General features: G+C 39.0%; 1 protein-coding gene across 1 annotated transcript in view; it reads left to right on the top strand.

The window, feature by feature from the left end:
* Positions 1 to 25,724, top strand: part of LOC149532756 (zinc finger CCCH domain-containing protein 33-like) — a 75,137-nt gene that overhangs the window by 19,683 nt on the left and 29,730 nt on the right. The window contains exons 4-5 of the mRNA XM_089803086.1: positions 6,953 to 7,069; positions 7,303 to 7,629. Coding sequence (XP_089659212.1) covers positions 6,953 to 7,069; positions 7,303 to 7,629 — 444 coding nt within the window. The remainder of the gene's footprint in view (positions 1 to 6,952; positions 7,070 to 7,302; positions 7,630 to 25,724) is intronic.

The raw sequence follows: 25,724 nt of genomic DNA, 5'->3' as shown, positions 1-25,724 counted from the left end.
TTAGACAATAATGTTTATGGTTATCATAATATCATTGGTGAATGATAAAATTTCGTAGTATCAAAGATTATGTATATTTAAATTTTTTTGGACACATATTACAGCTGTGCCTAGCAGTACCATACCCAAGGATTTCTTTTTGTCATATTAGTGTATTAGAATCTTGTACCCCTCCTTGCCCTTGTACTAGAACTGACAACTTAAATTTTTATGGATAGGCCAACACTCTCATTATTTGATATGTCCGAAGATGTAAACCTTAGTAGCTATTTTGATTGTTGTTGTGTTCCTAAGTGTTTTCTGAGGATTCTGCCCACACTTTTACCAATGTTTTGTTAAGCTTAGTTTAATTTTTTATTCCTAACCCAAAATAAATAGTTTAACACTCAACTAGATTAGTATTATGGGCACTTTGGTTTGGTTGTGTAAGTCAAGACTTAGAAATATTGTTCATAACTGGAATAAGAAAATTTGTGGGCATATAGCAAAATCCATAAGCGTTGCAACTAATAATGTTGCTGAACTGGAGGCTCTATTAGAAGGACTTAAAATGTGTAAGACCTTGGACATAAAAAAATATTGAAATTGAAGGTGACTTCCAAATTATGATTAATCCATAACTGGCTCCACCCCGAATTGGATTTAAATTTCTAAACTACATAATACTTTATTAAAATATTTAATAAATTTAGTATTAAACATATCTATAGGGAAGGTGATACTGGTGCTGACAAACTAGCTAATCTAGGTGTAGAAGGATCAAATATCTATAAACTTTTCACCTAGGAAGCATAATCCAAGCCTTCTAACTAATGATATACTTTAAATTATTCTGAATTAGCCACATCTCAAAAATAAATTATATACTGATCAATATTATACAAAATCTGCTCCTACTATGCTTATATAAGATCAAATGGTTCATTCCTCCCTTCCCTTGTTAATGTTTACACTCTTATTTCGGTCAATTGAGCCACTAACTAATAATAAAATTATTAATTAGTTTTTCTTACCTTTCCATTTTCTAAAATTTAAATCCATTGAAAAGACAATCTATGTCGTATATACACATATAATTGCAGTACACACACACACACAAAATATGTATATATATATATATATATATATATATATATATATATATATATATATATATATATATATATATATATATATATATATATATATATATATATATATATATATATATATATATATATATATATATATATATATATATATATATATATATATATATGTATTAATTAAATCATACAAGTAGATATAGGTTATCTTATCAAAATACTTTTACAATACCAAAAACAAGGTATCTTGGTATCATGTCTTTACAATTTGTAAACCTCTTCGAGTTTCACATGATCAATCATGATGGTTCATTATTAGTCTGTTTATTATGCAACGATATCCCTATAATCACTCCCACAAACAAGCCTCTAAAATACTAAAGGAATTAAATTAGTGATATTTTAATATATTATGTTTAATTTGACAAATTATGCAATTTTGGTGGTAGTTTTGCTTCAATATGTAGGACAGGTCTTCAAGCCAAGGAAAATTGATTGATTTGGTTATGGAGTACTCTTTCAAGGTTTATGTATTAATTGATCGAGCCAAATTATATATGTAAACAAGGGTATACCCTTGTAATGTGAAGTATAAACAATAAAAATGAGGAATGCCTCATAAATCTTCATGTATCAACTTGCTAGATGAAAGTCTTGGGAACTACCAAAGGGTTTTCTTACTTCCATATTTTTTCCTCTAATACCTGCACTAAATGGAGGAAACATTGTAAAATTATTTTAATATTAATAAATGCTCAACCGTTTACTTATCAAGAAAAAAAGGGGAAATTAATTTTTAATTTTTTTTTCTAGCCAAATTTGCTAAACATTAGTATGAGTGATGTTGAGTCATTGCAACGTGTTATGACTCATTGGTCTTGATATGGCTTGTGAACTCGAAGAACGCACAACCTGCAATGAGTCCAAGAACACTGAAAAATGGAGGTACGAGCCCACACAAACAAAGGCCTTAAGTTATAATAAAAGCCCTATTCGGTGAGTGATGCCGAGTCATGACAATGAGTTGTTATGACTTATTTGCCTTGATACTGCTTGCGGACGCGGGAAAATTGCATGATTTGTGGCGAGTCCAAGGACGTTGAGAAAATGAGGTACGATCCCCCACAAACAAAGGCCTTCAGTGATAACAAAAGCCCAAGCATGGGAGGAGATGACCATAGCAGATTGATGACATCATATGACAACTTGAAGGAGAAGGAACGAAAATATACAAGTCTGTACGACAGTGTCAAAAGCATGGAAGACCGAATGTGATCGTGATAAGAGAGAAAGAGCTAACACACATTGCACTATTGCATTAGAAGTGAAAGGGCCCAGTAGAAGACCAAAGACTATAGCCTGCAGAGAAAATAGCATCATTTGATATCAAAGAATAGAAAGTATTGAAGTGTCGTGCAAACAAGGAAAATGGCTAGTAGGTTGGAGTTGTGAAATTTGAAGACACAACTGGAAGACATTAACATAGTCGTATAACGTAAGAGATAAGCACAAGTTTGCTAGAGGAGGGAAAAGATAGCACAAACAAAATAAACTCAAAGTTTCACAATATTGGAAGAACTGTGGGTTTTAGAGATGGTACTCTTGTTGAAAGAATCGGTTAAACACAATAGAAGATGTGAAAGCTAGAACAAAGGTCTCGATTGTTGATTGTGAAAGGAAACAAGTATAATCTTGGAGTTTCTCGCAAGACTATAAGATTATGAAGACTGCATAGGTACAATCTAGCAAGAAGAAACTTGGGGCACAAAGTATTCCATGTTGTACGACAATTCCATAGGGGATGGTATGGAGAATATGTAGAGCCGTAGGTCATAAGTGGAGAAGGTGACAATTAGGGATTGCAAATTGTGTGGTATAGCAATTGGTAACATATTTAATTATCTTGCAAAACAATGAAGAAGTTAGTTGGTGGAGTCGGGAACAAAGAAAGAAAACAGGAGGAAACAAGTTATAGGGGTGACGATCAGAGAACAGTTTTGCCATGAACAAAGACAAATGCATATTGCCATCTGGAGTAAGAATTGCAGGAAATATGGATAGTGGCAAAAAGGAATAAGGCTAAAGGTGTAGGTTCAAAGGGAAAAAGAAGAAGGGTCAATACAAAACATCACATTTGAGGGATTGAACGATGTTGAGTATAGGACATGGTGGCAAGAAACTCCACATAACTATCCTATTAAAGAAAATCTCACATGTGGGCAGGTTCGCCGAACCATGTAGATGTTAGTGTTTTTTATCCCAGATTTTGAGGGACCATTAAGGACAATGATAGAATCCTATGGATGACATCAATGTAGGTTCATTTTTGAGTATTTGGGATGGAACATTACAATTTCTTTTTAAATTGTGGAGTTTATTATAGTATTTGGAATTCCAAGCTCTAATAGGGAAAAGATTGACAAAATTGTGAAAAGGAGTACTACATAAAGAAAAGCTCATAAAGACAGTTTCTCGAGACTTGACAAAAGCAACACGGGAGTTAGTGGCTATTGCCAGCAAGAGCTGCGGGTTGAAAAAGTCGTTTGTTGCGGTTGATGATTGGAGGTGCTTGATGGAGGTCATCAAGAGTCGACTCATAGGCTTTGGCCAAGCCTTAAACATTGCTATTACAAATTTCTATCATGAACAGACCTAGGAATGACATAGTTTGTTATTAGGTGTCAATGTTTGGTGATAGAATGGAGGAATTCATGATGCTCTAGCGTAAATTTTTTTACATGCCTCACTATGCCATTAGATTCTTCTTGGAGGCTACACAAACATAAGTGCCTTCAAACCTACGAGAGTTGTAGCGACAGGGTCATGTGGAGCCTCTCACCTACCTATCCTTTATTTGCGACACTTAAACAACTTGGCTACGGGCAATACTATTCAGTTTGTTCAGAAGCAGAAGTGTCATGTCATTGTGTTTAAGACGAAGTCCGAGGATGGTGATGATAGTGGGCAAGAGGAGTCAACATACACCTCGCGGGGCATTGGAAGGAGTTTTCAAGATGGTGGGCCAAGAGTAACACAACGTAGGAGGTCGGAGTGGGGAGCTTTGTAGGAGTTGTATCGGGTATCCAAACACCTTTCTACAGACACTTGTGTTTGCTCCACCTCTTCTATCTAGGAGTAACTAGTTGGTCCACCGATTTTGTTGGGGATGATGATGGGAGCCTTACCCATACTGGGATATAGGGAGTCTCGTAATCTTGTCACCTTGACACCTTAGAGCAACATCACCTTGATGTCTTCAAATATGAGCACCACAATTGTAGAGCAACGAGATGAGCTTGTTGCAACGGATGTTGGAGAACCCACTGTTGTAGTCGAACCAGAGGTAGTGGAGACAAAGGTAGCTGACCGCCAAGGTGATTGATAGCTATCTAGGAGTAACTAGTTGGTCCACCGATTTTGTTGGGGATAATGATGGGAGCCTTACCCATACTGGGATATAGGGAGTCTCATAATCCTGTCACCTTGACACTTTAGAGCAACATCACCTTGATGTCTTCAAATATGAGCACCACAATTGTAGAGCAACGAGATGAGCTTGTTGCAATGGATGTTGGAGAACCCACTGTTGTAGCTGAACTAGAGGTAGTGGAGACAAAGGTAGCCGACCTCCAAGGTGATTGACAGATGTTGAAGAGGTGATTGGGATAGAGGTGGTAGTTATGGAGCAGCCGAACGAAGAGGGGGTGGCAGGGGATGGTATTGCTAAGATGTTGGCAAGCATGGGTACTGAGTCAAAGGCGACCATAAATTCTTCACTTGCTTGTTTCCGGGTCACACCTATGGCACATGTTGGATTCTCACTACTTTTATAGCGACAAGTACCATTGGCTTAGGAGATTATGGATTTGGATGGAGAGAGTTTATTGGTGAGAGAGTTGGAATAGACCCTTGCATGATATTGACGTACAAGAGGAGTCTAAGGGCAAGATGAATACAACCCTCCATGTGCTTGAGACTTTTGAGTCTAGTTTCTTGGAGTAGTACTTAGCAGGCATGATGGCAAGTGCCTGATAGTACTTGGCTGATATAGAGGCAAGCACATGGAGGATAGTGGCCTCTGCTTAGTTATGGGCCCACGAGGTGCTAGACAAGTATGTTGAGCGGGTGTTGGTGTTTGTGAGAGAGGTTGTATTTTGGAGTTTGAGCAGTGCTTTGAGTCTCAAGGATGGAGTGCTACAGAGACCTTGATGATGGAGGATTAGGCCCTTCTAGAGCCGGTGGGAGAAAGTAGGACTCATGCTTTATTGAGGAGGATTAAGAAGGCATTTTGTGAGGGGTACTAGGAGCTCAGATGAACCCAACACATAAAGCTTCAAGGGGTGAGGCTATAGTGATGGAAGCACCTGTCGCTCGAGAGGGGTTGGCCACTCAACTTTGATAAGCAGAAGAGTTGGCTCAACACATGGGTTAGTTGGCATAGATGGATCCATAGTTGGCCTAGGATAGGGTTGAGAGGGAAGAGTTAGATCATGAGAGGGTTAAGGGGTAATGGTGGAGGCTCGCCTTGTTGGAGCTATGGACAAGACAAATATGAAAGATAAGGAGTTGTTGGAGGTAACATTCATGGTCAAAATCCACTTGGGAGCACTAGATGATAGGAGAAAGAGAGACCTGAGGCTACAAACCGAGCAGTTGAGAGCACGAGTGGCATCATCTACACTACCACCAACACCTTCTTTGTTAGGGATGCTCTCGTAGGCCCCACACACTTCTTGATTTCTTTTGTATACTTGTATTAGAATCAATACCCATTTTGTCATGTCATCCGAAGATGACTTTATTTTTTTTTGGTGGGGGATGATGTCAAGAAATTAGTGAAATTAATGTTTGTTAGTGTTGTTGAGGGCTAGGTAGTTGGGTGACAGTTGTCGATGGTTGGCACTCACACCCCCTTGACACCTCTTTATATGTTCATGTATTCATTAGTTGTCTTTGAGTTATGTTATGGTGATTGTGATTAAAGAGAAGCATTGTTGGTGTCATTCTGAGATATATTGTAGAGCATTGATGAGATTAGTGAAAATGTAGTTGTGAGTTCTCTATATTATATGTGTTCTATTATATTTACTTGCATTCTTGTATGTGTTAAACTTTACCCTACAAAGCAAACACCTACCTCTCCTTATTGGAGGTTGCAATCATACCAGCATACTAACGTGAATGACAATAAGCAATTGAATAATCTTGGAATAGAAAAGATGCTAGTAAATCAACACTAGACTCGTATCAATCACATTCAACTAAAGTCACTTTTCCCAACTCCTATTCATAGTCCCAGAATAGATACTTCCTATCCTTAGTGGCTTTGGAACTATGTCACTATATCATTAAAAATGGTTCTTGTTATCAACTTAGATTAAAGGTGCCTATATGTATGTATGTATTTGTATATATATAAAGGGGTTATTGATACTTATATTATTCAATATAAATAATATTGTAAATTGATGGATACTCATACAATATCAAGAAGCCCACTTTGCATTCCTACAACATCTATTGAGGAATATTATTTCTATATAGTGTGGTAAGCTAAAAAAATTGAGTGTGCATCATAAAAAAGGAAAGTTTCTTGCAATTGAAACATAGGACAAAGCCCGAAATCTCATAGGGCCAAAAAGTTTCCTTGGGCTTTGTACATCATAGACTCTTTTCCCATTGTCAGAAAAGCTTTCCGTGTGTGTATTTTATAAGCTATCATTGTCTCATAGTTGCTAGCTTTCCTTTTCAGAATGAACTTGTACGGTTCAAATAAGATTTCTCAATTTGTTCTCAATTTTTGCAGCATTCTCCTTTAGTATTGTCTAATTTGGCTTTTGGATTGATTTCAATTGTTTTTTTCACAGTTCTATTTAAAAGGAACTTGTAAGTATGGCGCAATGTGCAAATATGGTCATTCAAATCAGAAGGAAGGATCTGGAGGGGAGCCACAATTTAACTACTTGGGGCTTCCTATTCGTCAGGTTTGTTATGCATGGTCAAAATATCTCTTTAGTTTTGGTTAATATTGTATATTCTATTTTAGATTCTACCTATGCCCATTTGAAAGTTCAGGGTTATACTGTTTGTTATAGTTGCAGCATTTCACTCTATAGACTGTATTCTAAACAATGCCTTCTATTAGGCATGCTTTGTCATTTTAGTTGGAACATGCACATAAAGAAAAATATATAACTGTGGATATTCTTCTGGACAGGGAGAAAAAGAATGCCCATTTTATATGCGCACGGGATCTTGCAAGTATGCTGTTACTTGCAAATACCATCATCCAGAACCAGGATCAGAAGCAACAACTGCATCTGTATCCAATTCTCCTACAAGGGATAATTTAGCATCATCATCAGGAACCTCATTTGCTTCTGTAAATCCATCGTTGCCTTTGCCACGAGCTCCTTATTCTTCTTTGCCACGAGCTCCCTGTACTCCAAGTATTCGTCCAGAGGAATATGGATCTTACATACATCCCATGTATCTGTCTCAGCAAGTATCATCACCAGTGCCTGGCTGGAGCAATAACTATCAAGTGAGTTTCTATATTTTAGTTACAATTCTGTTGCTTTAACTGGGATGAGTTTGTTTGCATTAAATTTGAAGGCAAGACAAGTATTGTATTGTTCCTTTGTGTCTTAATGTTTATTTCCATATATCCTTTATTTTTAGTTTCTTAGCTTAATCTGCAAACTGTTACATTGTGATCTATGTTACTTGCGACCATGTCTTCATTCAAGGCCTGGGTTGTTGGTAGGTTCTCATAATTGATTCAGTATATAAAAGGTATCAATAGTGATTCAGAATCTTTCTTCAATTGTCAACTTGGGGTAACATAACTTCCGAGCAAGAATAGAGTAACAGTTCTGCATTAGCTGTATTTTTTCATCCAGAGTGTAAGCCATCTACATGGAACATGGTAGAGGAAATTAAAAAAGATGCAATAAACTTTCTGTGAAGCAAATATTAAATGGAAGATTTCAAGGTGTTTCAGTATATTTATTGCATAACTGGGGTTAGAATAAATATTTATTTATTTTGTCCAAGGGGTTGAGCTTAATTGGTTAAAATGTTGGGTCCTCGTTGTGGACAACCAAGTTCAATTCCTCCATCTTGTGACTCTTGTTCATCAATAGGAGGTGGTTTCTAAATAAAATTCGATTTCTAAGTGGTGACTTGGTTTTCCTTAGGTGAATTCTAATGTGTTTTCTTCTAAGCAAGATAATTTGCAATCAATATTCAATTAAAAAAATTAATGGTCAACATGGAGGAAATTAAAACAAGAGAATGGTATAAACTTTTGATGGGGAGAACTACTAAATATAAATCTCAAAGAATCTGTAATTTAGAGACTTTTTGCACGAATATGATAAGAAGTCTTTGTCTGAGAGTTCTAATCATGGAGAAATGTTAAATGTAAGATCTCAATGTGTTTCTTTCATAGATATCTATTATGATTAGTGTCATGCCTCGATTAAGATCATCTCTAAGAAGTTGCAGCAGAAAAGAAAGATTTGAGATTGTGCTAGAAAGAGGGCTCAAATCACTACATTATCTATGAGTGAAGACAAGGAAGGGAGACACAATGTTTACCGCTAATCTGATAAAATACAACTATGAAAAAAGTAATAACAAAGATGGGAACTTGTACCAGATATAAAATGTCTTTATGTGCTAATGAAACTATTTTGAAGAAGAAGACCAAAGATGGTCAGATGAGGATTCTTGTTCATCTGACTATACCATACTACCTTCTAGACAATACACAAGATATATAAAAGACCCGACAGTTGCTCTTGTTCTATATTATATTTTAGCAATTGTCAGGTCATAAAAGACCTGACATCAGGAGAATATTATATTGAGACTTTGAGCAGAAAAGAAATATTCTCCTGATCCTATCTCAAAGTCTCAATATAATATTCTCCTGATTCTATCGACAATTGCTCAAGAGCAATATCTCAAAGTCTCAATATAATATTCAGACATGGGGACTTATGTTATTCATTCAGCAGATGATCTATCAACTCTGCATATGTGGATGATTTGGCATCGTTGTTCTTTAACTACCAAAGAAACAAAGTGCAAAATGATAAGGGTTTAAGAAGCTAAGCTAACTCTAACAATGCAAGAGATCATAGATGGTGAGATGAAACTAAATCAGCCCTTTCTTTGCCAAATCAACTATTCAAAGGAGAGTACAATCTTCTAAGGGTGCGTGAATGATTTTCATATTGTCAATACTCATTCAAATGCCCCATGATAGTGCAATCCAAATGAACATTTCCAATTGAAGTTAAATGCTTGCAATGAGTTCAGACTAATCTTACGTTGCTACTTGCACTCAACAAGTACCGAAAGGTATGAACATAAGTTTCACATAATTCACCAATCAACAATATTTATCATTTGTCTACTTCTATTCTATACTAATAAAACCTTTTCTAAGCAAGGAAATGTAGAAATCATGTAATACTCCTATTGTTGTGGGTTTTGTTCCACTACGAGATACAAAATTGAGTACATAATATTCCAAAAGGAAATGCTAAATCTCCAACTCTCTATTGATTAAGGATGCTCATATGCTAAACAATGTATCTGGATTTTGCCAAATTACCTAGTTCGATTGTTTTAGGACCAAACTAGGGTTAGGTTCAGATTGGTACTTGGTTCTTGTCTAGTTCTCCTATGGGTTTGTCTAGGCTTCAAACCTAGGTAGACTGATTCATTTGAGCCAAATCTAGGTCAAACCAATGTAGACCTAGGCAAAATATGGGGGAAACCAATCCATGTCGTAAGCCCTTAGAAAAATGACTAAGTCCACTTTATTAATCCAAACATGCCATCCATCCAAAGTGGGGAAAATCACATAGTGTAGGCATAAAACTCATTTCCAATCTTAGGAAAAAAATTTCATCTTGCTTTCTCTTAAAGTGGAAATTCAACACATGTCCACTCGAGGGAAAAACAACTTAAGTTTGGATAATTCCAACTTTGTCCTCCACAATTTGGCTAAGTACAAAACCAAAGGAAAATTTGCCTCATAGTTGGACTCTTCATTTTCATCTTTTGTATCTAGTTTCTAGTTGGAGGAAAATCAGCCCATGTTTGGATAGTTCCAATACTTGGAAAACTTTCTAGCAAATGTCATCCATGTTAAGCCCATATGTGAACAGGAAAGAAACATATAATAACTTACCAAAGTAAAACACTATTCATTCATCAAATGCTTCTGTACATAACAATAATGTTCTATACCGTACATAACAATAATGTTTTGTACAACGATGCCAAATACATAAGTGTTCACCACATTTCTAATATCCAATACGGTGCTCATGAAATGACACAACCTTGCCCCTACTGGTAACTGTCTAACTACCTAGTTTCCCGGACAACATCATCCCCCCACAAAAAGAAAAGTCATCTCCTAGTGACTCAAAACTGACAAAATTAGGAGACAACATAGAAACATAGAAACAACATAGACTAGGGAGGAGGTTGTGTCCCTCAAGTGTTTAGTTGTTGGCGCAACTCGTAAATTTGATCAGTGCATATATGTTAATCCTGCGTTCGAGTGTTAACTTCCACTGCCTCCTTCAAGAGAAGCACTGCCTCCATTGCTTGAGTCGAGGCCTCCTGCAATCCTTGTTCAGCCACCCGCAACCTTTGTTCAGCCTTTACCTTGTCTCTCAAGAGCGCTGCTCTCTCGACTGCCCATGCTGCTTGCTGGCTAACCAATTCAGTAGCTAGCTTCTCTCGAGCTTCTACCTCGCCATTGCAACACTCTTTGCTTCTCTATTTGCCTTTGCACGCCGATGAGCATAGTAGATGTCTTTACACACCCCTACCATCTCATGTGCAAGCTTCTCCATAGTAGTGTTGCACGGTCCTAACTTAGGCTCTGTAGTCCAATCAACCAACATCTCTGGTGTTTCACGGCTGACCATCCTCTAGCCAAGAGTGAAAAGGCTCTGGACAACTCCTCTGAATATAGGCTCGGACCAACTGTAACTCCCTCCTATGGGTCAAAGCCATGCATCTCTCCTCATCTGACCCATAATTCACTTTGTCCTTAGTGCCGACATCCTGCTCCATCTCTGTATCCATCTCTGCCTCTTCTTTGGTAGCCACGTCCACCTCCGGTGTGGCCTCCTCATCTCCGGGCACATCCGCAGACTGTGGTACTCTCGACTCCTGTGGTGCTAGAATGGCAGCTACTCCTTGGGATACCTCTCCCTGCCTTGGGGACTGAATGGAGGAACCGACATCTGTAGGAATGTGTCAGAATTACTGTCTGAAAAATGCACTGGCTCGGTCCATCACCTCAACATTCTCTTGTTGTGCTGTCTGGGTCATTCCAACACTCTCAACTGGTTGGGTTGGTTGTGCTGGGTTAGCTAGGTGGGCCATACTCATGGGTTCAGCCAACAAGGATGAAGCTATGGTGACAACAACCTCAGAGCCGATCACATCTAGTCGAACTTGAGGCTCGAGCTTTGGCCCCTGCATCTCCACTAACCCTGCCCTTGGCACTGTTGCTACTAAGTTTGGTGCGACTGAATCTAATGAGATGCTCCTTGGAGTCATAACATTTGTGGTTTCTGTCATGGCGGTGGGTGGAGTCATGACCACTGGCACATGCCTCTGGCCAAATGGAGGAATAAGTGAGGTGGTGGTTGTCAAGAGTGCCGAAGTTGGCAATTGGGGAGGAGTGAAAAGTGTGGACCCTCCAACTGTCGCATCATTCCCAGCGTTTGCCAAGGTACTCTCTTACTTTGAATTGGTCCCACTACCTTCCGTGGCATCCTCCCTTATGTTGTCTGTGTGACTGTACTTATCTAAGCTTCTGACTGACCACTGTGCCACTCGTGTCCAAATGCCTTCAATAGAATACAAAGGGTTCTCCTGGCGCCAATTTTCCTCTTGGTGGGACTTCAAAATCGTCCGCTGGAATTTGATGGAGTGCTGCTTCCAGAAACAAACCAATGGCATGATGTGACACATAAAATGTCTGATGCTGCAATGTCATGAACTCCATTCTATCTGCGAGGATGGTGGTCCAATCATGCGCCGTACCATTGATGAAGTTAATCTGAGGCAGGGTGATATTTGAAGCCCTACTCACCCCAGTTAACCTACTTTTTATTACATCCATAATACATCTCCAATGGCCTTCTCGGATGAAATCCCGCCATATTCCTCGACTCTTAGTACCCCTTACAACGAACTCAAATTCCTCTGGTGCGAGGTCGTGTCCCACCAACTTCACCCAGTACTCCTTAAGTTCTTGTGGTAGTTTGTGGTTCGTGGTCATCACTTTGTGACCTCCTTGGCCAGGAATGCCAAGAACCCTATTGAAATCTCGGGCTTTGAAGGAGACTGTCATACAATGCTTCTTGTATACAAATGTGCTTGTTCGGCTGTGCCTGTTGTATGTTTTGATCATAGTTCTTAGGATTATCTCAAACAGCTGAATGGAGAACACTGAGAGCTGTATTGCCCAATGTACTTGCGCACGGATCAGAATTTGCTTTATGAGGTCTGTGTCCGTTGTTTCGTGCCTCCATTTGCGATACTCATTGTCATTCAGCCCTTCAAATTGAACTGGGAGATGAGAAAGGTCGGTCTTCACCTTTTGCTTCTTGCTCTCGACGCTTCGAATCTTGCAACCTGAACTCCTGAGGCCAACCTCGCATTCTTGTCCATCTTGGCAGTATTACCCTTCAGCTGATCCTTCCACTGTCTTATTTTCCCTGTAGACTGCATACTAACTAATTAACCATCCCGTATTTCGTCTTTAATGTAACAACAACAGTTAGGGTTGCTTCGCTTTCACTTCCTCGTGGATGGGTGGACCTTTTTCCTTTCATGTTGGACGCTTCTCCGAGGGATGCCTTTTACTTTGCCGTGGACTTCTACACTGCTCTACGTGATGTGCCCTTGCATTTGTTGGAGATGTAGAGATGGATACTATGAATTCAAGAAGATTTAGCGTCTCCAATTCTGTTTATTGCACACCCTCAATAATTTGTTCTAAGGAAATGAGGTGTTCACAAGGGTCCAATTGGGTGGCATCGCTAATGACCTGTTGGTTTTTCACTTTTTCGTGGGCATTTTACTTTCTCCTTCTTCACGGGCACTCACTTTCTTCTCTGCGGATGTTGCCCCCCTTTTTCTTTTCCTTGTGGCGTCCGTGTTCTCCGCGGGAGTCTTTTTCCTCCTTCGTGGTTGTGCTTCTTAGCTCTTTGGATTCTTTTTTTTCTGGTTGTCTTTTACTCCCCTTTTTTCCTTTATCTTCACGCGGGATCCGTCTGTGACCAACTCTTTTGTGGGACGATGTGTCCATAGCCAACTATCTGCGACCACCCTTGCAGTTTCCTTTCTCCACAGGAGTCTTTACGAACTATTTTGTGGGAGTTCTTAGCTTTTTAATTTCTGCCTTTTGTCGTGGTAGTCTCTTATACGTGGGCGCAGTGTCCACAGGGGGCAATGTCCGCGGGGACATTACTCGCAGGACATTTGTCCACGGGCGCTGTCTGCGGGATGCCTCCAACCTTTTTAAAAATTTTTTAAATTTTTTATTATATTTTATTTTAAACCTTCCTAAGTCTAATTTTCGGTGACCCCTTGCCTCGCCTTCTTGTTGTTCATGATAGATCTTTAACTTCAATCCATTAATGGCATCAGGGATTTCTTGCTTGTCTAAGGTCCATAATTTTATAGAACCATTGTCACCAACTTTTCTGATTTTATATGGTCCAAGCCATTTGACCTTAACATTCCTCGGTTTTATCTCGTTGCACCAGTTGGCCTGGCTAGAACCTTGTCCTTTTCAAATGTTTATCATGCCTTGCCGTTCGATAGATCTGCACCACGTCCATCGCCCATTGCGCTGTTAATCTTCGTTCATCCAAATTGTTCAGTTGATATAGGCATTCTCGTAGACTTTCCATATCTCCGAGTGTATTTTCAATTGTAATCCGGATGCTCGGGACCATGAATTCAGCTGGTACCACAACTTATTGCCCAAACATTAATTGGAATGACGTCTGTCCAGTTGTAACTTTGAACGTTGTTTGTTAGGCTCATAACGCCGAAGACAATTTTTCCTTCTGGTCCGCTTGTTCTACTCCACATGATTTATATATAATGGCTACAAGAATTTTGTTAGTTGCTTCCGCTTGGCCATTGGCTCTTAGGTAGTATGGACTTGACAACGAATGAAAAATCTTGAATTCCGTTGTTAGTAATCTGATCATGTGATTCACAAAGTGACCTCCTTTGTCACTTGTCAATTGATGGGTATGCGATACTGTGTGATAATTTGTTCATACAGAAACTTTACCGTACTTATTGCAGAGTTGTCAGGTAGTGCCCATGCCTCTACCCATTTTGTTAAATATTCAGTGACCACCACACATCAACAACATCGGCCCCTACTCGCCTTCAACGGACCCACGAAGTCCAGTCCCCAACGTTCAAACAATTCTTGAGCGTGGGAAGGGTTTAATGACATGAAGTCCCTCTTGAGTGGTTTGTTGACACTTTGGCATGTATCGTAGCTTAACACCCATTTCTGTGCATCGTTGTCAAGTGTGGGCCACCGTAATCCAACAAGCAGGACCTTTCGTGCCGTTGTGTCAGGTGCCATGTGGCCGCCTGCTGGACCTTCATGTGCTTCCCTCAGAACACTCTGTACTTCCTCTTCCATTACGCATCGCCTTAGCACTTGGTCTGGGCCCATCTTATATAGGAGACCATTTATCAGTTGGAAAGTCCGACTCCTTAACACTAGCTTCCACCGTTCGCCTGGTGGCATCTCCCTTGGAAATTGGGACATGGATGGATATTCCCCAATAGACTTGTACCATCTTGGAAGAATGGCAATCCTGAACAAGTATGCATCCAGAAAATCATCATTGACCCCTTCCGGTGGCTCTTTGGACCTGATTTGGGAGAGCTAGTCCGCAATGACATGATTCTTCCTAGGTCACTCAATAATGGTGAAGGTGAGTTCCTGTAGTAGTAACAACCATCTACTAATCCTGCCCTGGATGATTGGTTTGTTTACCAGGTACATCAGGGCCTGGTGGTCCACGTAAAAGGTGAATGGTGTAGCCAAGAGATAATGCCGTAACTTTTGTATAGCATACATCATCTCGAGGGCCTCCCTTTCGGTGGTGCTGTACTTCTTCTCGGCTTTTGAAAGTAGCTGGCTTGCGAAATATACTGGGTGATTTAGGCCACGGTCACCAGTTTGCGCCAACATTGCACCTATGGCAAAGTTATAAGCATTCACATGGATGTGGAACTCCTTGTCCTAGTTTGGGTATGCCAAGATGTGCGTCCCCAACAATCTATTCTACAACTCTGTGAAGGCAGTCTCCTGCTCGGAGCTCTAGACGTACGGTTCTCCCTTCCGTGTCAACTTGTCTAGGGGAAGAGCAATTCGGGTGTAGTTCTTTATGAACTGTTTATAGTATCCAATGTGTTTGAGAAAAGACTTTAGTCCAGTTAACTCTGTCGGGGCTTCCATTTCCACGATCACCCTCACTTTGTCCGAGTCGATCTTCAATCCTGACTTGCTAACAATGTGCCCAAGTAATTTGCCTTGAGGAACCATGAACCGACACTTTTTAGGGTTCAGTGTCAACCTTGCCTGCCGACACCTCTCCATACATTCCTGGAGTGCTTTCAAGTGGTTGTCCTGTCCACTGAAGATGGACCAATCATCCAAAAAAGCTCGAAAGTTGCCTATTGACATTTTGTCAAATATGTGTGAAATAATTCTCTGGAATGTAGTAGGTGCATTACACAATCTGTAAGCATATACTCCATTCTACACCACAAAGGTAGTTTTCAATTTATTTTCTTCAGCAATGGAGATTTGGTTATAGCTAGAGAATCCATCCATGAAGGATTACATCTCGTGTCCTGCCACTTCTTCCAAAATTGTGTTCGTGAACGGGATGGGGAAAGGATCTTTTATCGTAACAACATTCAGGCACGGGAATTCCACACATATCTGGATTTGGATCTTGTCTTTCTTCATGGATATCACAATTGGTGACACCCACTCACTTGTTTGGACTTTGAATATTGTTTCGGCTTCCTACATTCGTTGTATTTCCTCATCTAGGCGTGCTATGTAGTTCTTGTTCATTTTGTACGGTTTTGCACAAGTATGGCTCTGGGGTACCAAAGGTATGTGGTGAACGCACATCTTTGGTGGGACCCCTTTTAAATCCTTATAAATCCAGGCAAATACATCTTTATACTCCATAAAATTTTTAAATGCCGCAGCCTTCAGTACAGGGTTCTAGTTGTCTCCAACAAGTATGCTCCTCTGATTCTCTGCGTCGCCAAGATTGGTAGCTAAGACGGCTCTTCGTATCTAATGGTTTTCCCTTCAAAGCGATTGGTGAGACTCTCGTTGGTCTCTGTGTTGCCTTCTTTGTATTCCAGGAACTCTGGTGGGAATACTTCCTTCTCATCTTCAGGTTCCTTAATGCCAAGCATGTAAGAATGGAAGAGACTATGAGCTTCCATCTGCTAATGGAAAAGTCCATTCATTGAACCAGTTTCATCTGCTGAACATTCCTCCAATTCCAAAACGCCTTTGTCGCTCAGATCCATATGGGCTCATACCTCATCCATTCGATGTTCCCCATCTGATTTAGACTCTGACAACAATGCCATTTCTTCACTTACTATCTGAGTTCGGAGGTCAATGACAAACTTCCGCCCTTTTCTTTCCATCGACAAAATATTTGTCTTCCAATTGTGATTCACCTTGGCTGCCACAAGCCATCCTCTTCGAAGAATGGCATCGTATCCTTTTTCTTCAGGGGAATCACAACAAAATCGAACACAAATGGTTTTGTTCCGATGGTTACCTATTGAGCTACTAGGGTCCCTCGGGGCTTTATCCCTTGCTCGTCAGCGCCGAGCAAGTTGAATGTGGGTGGCCATAGGGTAGGCTTGCCCAGTTTCTTCCATGTCTCCTCAGAGAGAACGTTCACCCCAGAACCACCATCCACGATGGTGTGTATTAGGATGGTTTCGAGGATTCCCATCTTGATCACCGCTGGGTTATAGCCATTGCTTACTGTCAGCAACATGGGATCTGTGGCCGACCCTCCTGGTAAAGTTGGTTGTTCATTCATCTCTGATGGGTATGCATAGGCATTCAATAATGTCGTCCTTAATTGTGGTACTGTTTGTAGGTCGTCTTGAAGTCTGATGAGCACCTTCATTTGCAACATCTGGTTCACCAAGTTGTTCTCCCCCTCTGATTGTCCAAGAGTAGTACCTTTGATATCTTTTGTATCCTTCATTGCCCTTTCTATTTCTTCTTGTGCCTCTTGTAGTCTCTTCTTCTCCGTGCAGGGATCAAGATACTTTTCCTGCTTGGGCTGGTTATGGGTGAGAACAAGAACTTTCTCCACATCAATGTTAAGGAGGTTCACTTATTTTGGGTACTTGGCATCTTCGTGGTCCCCTAGGCCACACCATCGACACAATTTTTGAGGAGTGTGATTCTTTGGGCAATCTCTGTCAAAGTGGCCCCATTGGCTACATGCACAACATTGGATTTTTGGCCTTCCCTTGGAATCATATTGTATCCAATTTTTGTTGTCATTTTTGCCCTGTCCCCCTCGGTGGTTGTTTTTGTAGCCGCTGGATGTGGCATTGTTGTTGTCTTGGGTCTCATTATTAGTGCCAGAGGTGGATGGTTGTTCTTGCATGAAGAGTATTTGTTGGCTTCGTGTCTTCATGTTGAACAGGCACTCCTTCGTAGAATGACCCAAGACCTGACAAATATCTCACATTGCCTTTTTAGGGCACACTCCCTTTGTGTGTCCTTTCTCTTTACAATCTGTACACCATATTTCTCCCTCCTTTGTACGGCTAGTGGTTCCGTTCATGGACTTGAACTCCTTCCTCATCCGCTCCAAGTCCTTTTTGAGGGCCTGTACTTTCTTGTTGGGTTCCTTATCACTGTTTGGACTACTTTCCTCCTTAGAGGACTCATCGCTCTCAGAGGAGGATGAGGATTTACTTTTCTTCTTCTTTTTCTTTGTTGTCTTGCCCTTACATTCCAAGTTCATGGCATGGTCGTAGGCATCTATGTACGATGTGGGCAAGACTATCTTCATCTTCCTTCTTAGTGCCCTGTGGAGTCCTACAAACCACCATTTCTTTAGTTCATCGGCGGGTTGAGTACCCATTCTGCTAAGAAGATCCTTGAGCCTTCAATTGTAGGCTCCTATAGTTTCCTTTTCCCCTTGTTTACAGTTATAGATCTTAGTCGAAATTCCGCTTGAAATTCTTTCTTTAGATTGTCCTATGTGTTGATCTTCTCCTTGTCCATGTTAGAGAACCAATCCACCGTCACTCCTTGTAGGCTGGCTGGAAACTAGTTCAATCACTCGTCTACGTTGGTGACTGAGTTGGCGGTTCATATGGTTTCGCATGTACAACAATTTCGTACGAAGTCTTCCTTCCCATCGCTTGTGAACTTCGGGAGTTTTTGCTTTTGAGACATTGTGTTTCTTGTCCTTTGATGACCACTCGATTGTGTCTCAAAACTATTAGGGATTGGTCTGGGTGGGTTACTCTGACCCTGTGCAATGTCCTTCCAACATTTTCTTGTGCCTTGGTGTCTTTTGTTGGCCTTGCTTCCTTTCCTACTTCACGGGTTTCCTTTCATAGTGGTGTATGGGATGAATGTACAAACCGTTTCCTTGTCTCCTCAAGCATAGTTAATCCGTGCCGTGTTTCCTCGAGCAACTCCTCGTTGCTTCATACTTGATCCGGTGAACTGTGCCACCCTTTGGTGGTTCTTGCACCCCTTGCGTTGTTGCCTTCTACCACACTCGGCGATTCCTCTGATTGCCCCATTGATTGTTCATTGACAAGTTGTCTTAGTCGTTGCCTTCGTTCAGCTTGGATTAAATATCCCCGCACAGATTGTAACTCATCAATATCCTCCCTCAAGTTCCTATTTTTATTTAAAAGATTGGGCATTTGACATATACCATTATATTAAAATCAAAACATAACACTCTTTTATTTATTTAATTTGTATACATCATGCAGTCGACTCATGTGACAGTTACAGATCCTTGAGTGCTCTTAGTACCATGGCTCAAAAGCTCATGGTTCAGTTTTGCGATGCCATGCGTCTCTCTCATAGAAGTTCTTGTGGGTTTCTTAACGACGTTCCTCTTGTTCAACTTCTTTCCTGCTTCTCTTCTGTGATAGGTATGCTTGTGTAATTAAATGGGGAAGCTGGTCTAGGAATTTGTTCGTTGTTGGGCTTGCGTGCATGGTATTCTACATCGTGTTTTGTGTAACCTCGTTCTCCGTGGCTTCTCTCCAAAAAAACGTTTCAAGGTTTACATGGTATAGGATGTGGATGTTCTGGGTTGCCTTGTGCTCGCCTTCTAGGATTTCTGTTGCGTCGTCCTCATTCGTTTTTTGGTTGTTTGGGACGGGTATCCCTATTTATTCTCGGCCTTCCATTCACCTCGTCCAGATTTGAATTGGCAACGACGGCAAATGTCAGCCCGTAGGTGAACAGGAAAGAAACATTTAATAACTTAACAAAGTAAAATACTATTCATTCATCAAATGCTTCCGTACATAACAGTAATGTTCCATACAACGATGCCAAATACATAAGTGTTCACCACATTTATAATATCCGATATGGTGCTCATGAAATGACACAATCGTGCTCGTATTGGTAACTGTCTAACTACCCAGTTTGCTAGACAACTATCCAAAGTGGTGGAAATTCATAGTATGTCTGGATTTTATCCCCAACACTATGAAAATTTTCAGGAGAAGGCCAATTAAATTGGGGATTTTTATGCTACATGCGGTTTTCAATCAAAATAAGTGGGCAAATTCATTATAAGTCCGGATTTTGATCAAAATAAGTGGAGAAATTCATAATAAGTCTGGATGTTGTGTATTTTTCTAAAGTAAAATTGCTTTCCCTTATGATTTTGGCAAATTTAAATATGGAAAATCAAATTTTATAAGCATTTTAATGCCCTTATGCATAAAATATCTCTTATATGAAACTTGACTTAACAAAACTCAAATATGAAAGGAAGCCTAAGTGTGGAAACGCTTCCAAATGCTAAATCTAACAAGAGAGATGATGCTGAGAATTACCTCACAAATCTTAAACTATTGCAAGCTAAATAAACACATACAAAAAGATTCAACAGATAAACACAAAACACAAGATATACACCCTTCTCGGGAAAAAAACTCACCACTCCTAAGCCAGACTCAATTGTATTATCAGCAACAACAGTTACAATACAATCTACAGAGCCACAACTCTCCAAGAGTATTTAGTTGTGATATCAAATTCAGAACAATTTCGGCATCATAACAACGCTCTTCAAACAAAGATCTCTCTCTCTGATAATTCTTTACAACAATGCCTTGTACTTACATAGTTTTCGTACAAGAGGAATCAATTTCTAAACCGTCTATACATTGAACGCATCTACAAATTATTTTAGAAACTTCCTTATGCACAACTCTTGCATAAAAACAAAGCATAAGAGAATAAATCACCAAAAAATAGAAGCTTTTTGTTTTTCTACTCCAAGCCTTTTCTTGTGGAAGAATCCAACTTCATTTAGCAACTTTCCATGGAAGCACAAATAAAACAATAATTGTGCTAAGGCTGAGTGACCTTACCCCAACAATCTCCCACATGATGAAGGCCTTACAGGAGTTACTATATCACAACATAGGCCCCAAGGCCCATAAAACCAACACACCATATGAACTTCTCAATGTTCATTGGCTTTGTTAATGCATCCGCAACATTCTCCAAAGTCGCAACCTTTTCTAGCTTCACCTTTCCATCTTCCACCATATCACAGAGAAAATGATACTGTACATAAGTATGCTTTGTTCTGGCATGGAAAGTAGCATTCTTTGCTAAACATATAGCACTTTGGTTGTCACAACATATAGTAATCTGTCCTGTATCAAAACCAATATCAGAACACAATCTCTTAAGCCAAATGGCCTCTTTAGAAGCATTAGTAGCTGCCATGTACTCTGCTTCCGCAGTGGACAAAGCAGCTATAGCCTGCTGCTTACTCATCCAACTAATTGTGTTAAGAATATTAACCAAGATAAACCTACAGGTCTGATAGTACAGACCGTACTTCCTCTTCATGGTAGTATATCTCTAATGTTGGTATTTAATAATATATCTCTCCTATAGGTGCCGACGATCTCTAAAGATACAATTGTTAATGCTTAATCAAACTAACTCTTAGTTAGTTAGTCTTTACTAACTTGTGTCTCCCAGATCGCCGACTTAGGAAGTATTTAATTAGTGCCAAGTTAGGAAGGGTTATGTCCCTTGAGGGACATACCCTTTAGAAAGGATATATAAGTAGGTTATAAATGCAGATTAGAGTACACACAGTTATAGCAGTCTGCTCCTATAAGCATCTTATATCCTGTGATTTATATTTGAGTTTCTCTATCACAATAAAAGGTTAAATACTCAGTATTGTATCTGCATTATAATAAGCACTTATTTCATCAATATTCATGCTAATTAGAAGATCATTCTCAGCATATAAGACAAAATTAAAGTCTGATTAAGAGATAAGGATTTAGCAGAAACTTTACATGGTATTAGAGCTTTGGTAATCGAACCTAGGCTCTGCTAAATATCAGTAATTAGACTTTGTACACATCAAGCAACAATCTTCTATCTTCCATGGCTTACACAATCAGACCAGAGGACAGGTTTGATGGGAAAGAGCACTTTGAAGCCTGGAAGTTTAGAATCATGATGATTCTTGAAGAGAACAATGTAAAACAATTCATTGATGGAGCATCCAAACAACTCCCAGTTGAACCTCACAAATCTATCTGGAACAGAGGAAATAGAAAAGCTATTCAAATCATCTTGGATGGAGTTAAAAATGATATTGTACCTATGCTTACAAAACATCAAACTGCCTTTGATATGATGAATGCATTACGAAATGCCTATGAAGTAAACAATGCAACCAGGGTTCTTGCACTAAAAAGACAACTGAATCACATTCAGATAAAGAAAGGAGAATCAATAAGTTCTTACTTCTTAAGAGTTGCTGGCATTAGAGATGAACTATCAAGCATAGGAACCATCATTAGTGACATAGAATTATCACTTATGGCTATAGATGGATTGCCAGAGTCATGGGAGACATTTGCACAAGGAATAAGTGCCAAAGATCAGCTCTCGGACTTTAACAGACTCAAGAATGATTGTCTCCAAGAGGAATCTAAAAAACTAAAGAGAGGAGGGAAACCAAAAGTAGAAGATGAAGAACTTCACGTTCTTAATACAAACTCCTATAAAGGCAAGAAGAAGCATTTCAAGAAGAAAAAGGGAAATCAAAAGAATGGAAAGCTCAAGAAAGATCTATCTAAAATAAAGTGTTTCAAATGTGAAAAATTTGGACACTATAGATCTAATTGTCCTGAAAATTTCAAACAACAAGCAAATTGTACAAATGTAATTAGAGAAGAAGATACTTATGATCGTGAGAACCGTGTTTTGTATTCCTCCCTATCAAATGAAATTTCAAATAAAGCATGGGTAATTGATAATGAATCCTCTAGACATATAACGGGATACAAAGAAACTCTAGATTCTTTATCAGAGAAGGTTAACAGTGAAGTTACCATTGGTGATAACTCAGCACACTCCGTTGAAGGAATTGGAAATTGTACTTTGAAACTAAAATCAGGAAATACTCTTCTTCTTAAAGGTGTACTCTATGTACTAGGGATTAAAAGAAACCTGATCTCAATTACAACACTTGAAGATGATGGACACAATGTTGCATTCGTGGATGGCAAAGTATTAACTTGGGCTAAGAACTCTTCCATCAAGAAAGCAAAGTTAATTGGTCAAAGAAAGGGATATTTGTATGAATTGAATACAGAATCTAGTGGATCCATTCAAGCCCTAGTTCACAAAGTTGAAGATTCAAATGAAATATGGCACAGAAGATTAAGGCATCTAAATTTTAAAACTTTATCAACTATGGAAAAAATGGTTACTGGATTACCCAAATTAAATAAATACCACCCTAGTATTTGCAAAGGGTGTGCTTTGGGTAAAAGCACTAGAAGTCCCTTTCATGATAGTACTAGGAAAACAAATAATGTACCAGAATTAATTCATTCAAATTTATGTGAACCTATGTTTGTTCCTTCTCTTGAAGGATTCTGGTATTATATCTTGTTCATAGATGACTTCTCTAGGAAAACATGGATTTACTTTTTAAAATGCAAGGAATTAGGAAAAATCCTACAAAGATTTAAAGAATTCAAAGCATTAACTGAAAATTTTTCAGGACATAAAATTAAAGCCCTTAGAACAGATAATGGAGGAGAATATACCTCAGACTTGTTTAAAAGGTTTTGTAAAGAATCAAGGATTAAGAGGGAGTACCCTGTTCCTTATAACCCAGAGCAAAACGGGGTAGCAGAAAGAAAGAATAAGACAATTATAGAAGCTGCTAGGGCTATGATTTTTGACTAAAACTTAGAATATTATCTTTGGGCAGAAGCCTCTTGTACTACTATATATATTTAAAACAAAGGTCCTCACTCCTATCTTAAAGGTAAAACCCCTAAATAAGTATTTACTAAAGTAAAACCCAAGATGAGTCATCTTAGAATTTTTGGATGTCTTGTATATATCCATGTTCCAAAAGAAAAGAGAACCAAGTTAGAACGCTCTGGGAGGAAAGTATTTTTGTAGGGTATAGTGAAACTTCTAAAGCATATAGGATTTTCATACCTGAACAGAAAAATATTGAACTTAGTAGAGATGTAATCTTTGAAGAAGATCTTGCATTCAAAAGAGCCATAAGTTCTGATAAACCTTCTCCTTTATCTAGTTCTGAAAGAAATAGTGAATTTGGGTCCTAGAGGGAGAACTTAGAAGAAATCGAAGATGAAATTCAAAATATGAACCTTGAAAAAAATTCAAAGAAAAGACCACTTTGGGCCATTAAAATAGTTGAAGCAGCTCAAGACTTTTGCTGCACCTTCCGAAACAGTCAGAGCAAGCAAAAGACCTAAAAGATTCTTTGTTTATACAATTAACATAAGTGATTTATCCAAAACAAAGCCAACCAATTCCTTTGATGCTATTAAACATACAACGTGGAAAGAAGCTATGACAAAAGAATACCAATCTATCATGAAAAATGATGTTTGGTAAATTGTTCCAAGCCCTAAAGGAAAATCTATTGTTTCTTCCAAGTGGATATTTAAAATAAAACATGCTGCTAATGGTAGTATTGAGAAGTATAAAGCCAGACTTGTAGCCCGAGGATTTTCTCAGAAAGAAGGGATTGATTATGAAGAAACCTTTGCTCCTGTTGCTAGATATACCTCTGTAAGAGCAGTCTTAGCAATTGCTGCATCAAAGGGATGGAAGGTACATCAGATGGATGTGAAAACAACATTCCTAAATGGAAAGGTTTCAGATGAAGTATATCTGGAGCAACCTGAAGGATTTGAAACTCATGATCCTAATGCTTTTGTTTGCAAGCTCAAGAAAGCTCTCTATGGGCTTAAACATGCTCCCAGGGCCTGGTATGAAACAATTGATAAGTATCTCATCAGCTTAGGATTCTCCAAGAATGAAGCTGATTCAAATTTATATTATAAAAGAGATAAAGATGATAAGGTAATTCTGATACTGTATGTTGATGATCTACTAATAACAGGTGATGATCATCTCATAGATCAGTGCAAGAAAGATCTAACTAGAGAATTTGAGATGAAAGATTTGGGACTCCTTCATTACTTCCTAGGACTGGAAGTATGGCATAATTTTGACAGTATCATACTAAATCAAGGGAAGTATACATCAGATATTTTAAAAAAATTTGGAATGTGGAATTGCAAACCTATGTCTTCTCCTATGGAAACTACTCTACATAAATTTAAGGAAGTAGCTGCAGAATCACCATCCATAGATTCTACTCTCTACAGATAGATGATTGGGTCTCTTATGTACTTAGTAAATACAAGACCAAATATTTGCTATGCAGTTAATGCCTTAAGTCAGTTTATGTGTGAACCGAAGGGGATTCACCTAGTCACAGTTAAACACATTATGAGATACTTACAAGGCACTCTTAATCTTGGACTCAAATATGAGAAAGTTGCTTTAGACTTACATGGATTCACTGGTTTAGATTGGGGTGGAAGTGTTAAAGATAGGAAAAGTACTTTAGGATGCTGTTTCAGTTTAGGGTCAGCAATGATATCTTAGATATGTAGAAAACAGTCTTCAGTAGGACAGAGTTCCACAGAAGCCGAATACATTGTAGCAATGATGGCCTCCCGAGAAGCAGTATGGTTGAGGAAGTTACTTGTGGGATTATTTGGGCAAGCTATGAATCCCACGATTATTCATTGTGATAATCAGAGTTCCATTGAGCTCTCAGTGAATCCAATTTTCCATGACAGGTCCAAGCATATTGAAATTCTTTACCATTATATAAGAAATATGGTAGATAGGAATTCTGTAAAATTAGAATACATTTGCACTGTAGA

The sequence above is a fragment of the Cupressus sempervirens genome, chromosome 10 (genome assembly GCF_028749045.1).
Source record: "Cupressus sempervirens isolate cs-2001-9-10 chromosome 10, ASM2874904v1, whole genome shotgun sequence".
Taxonomy (NCBI): domain Eukaryota; kingdom Viridiplantae; phylum Streptophyta; class Pinopsida; order Cupressales; family Cupressaceae; genus Cupressus; species Cupressus sempervirens.
Note: the sequence above shows the minus strand (reverse complement) of the source record. Positions and strands in the feature narration are given on the sequence as shown.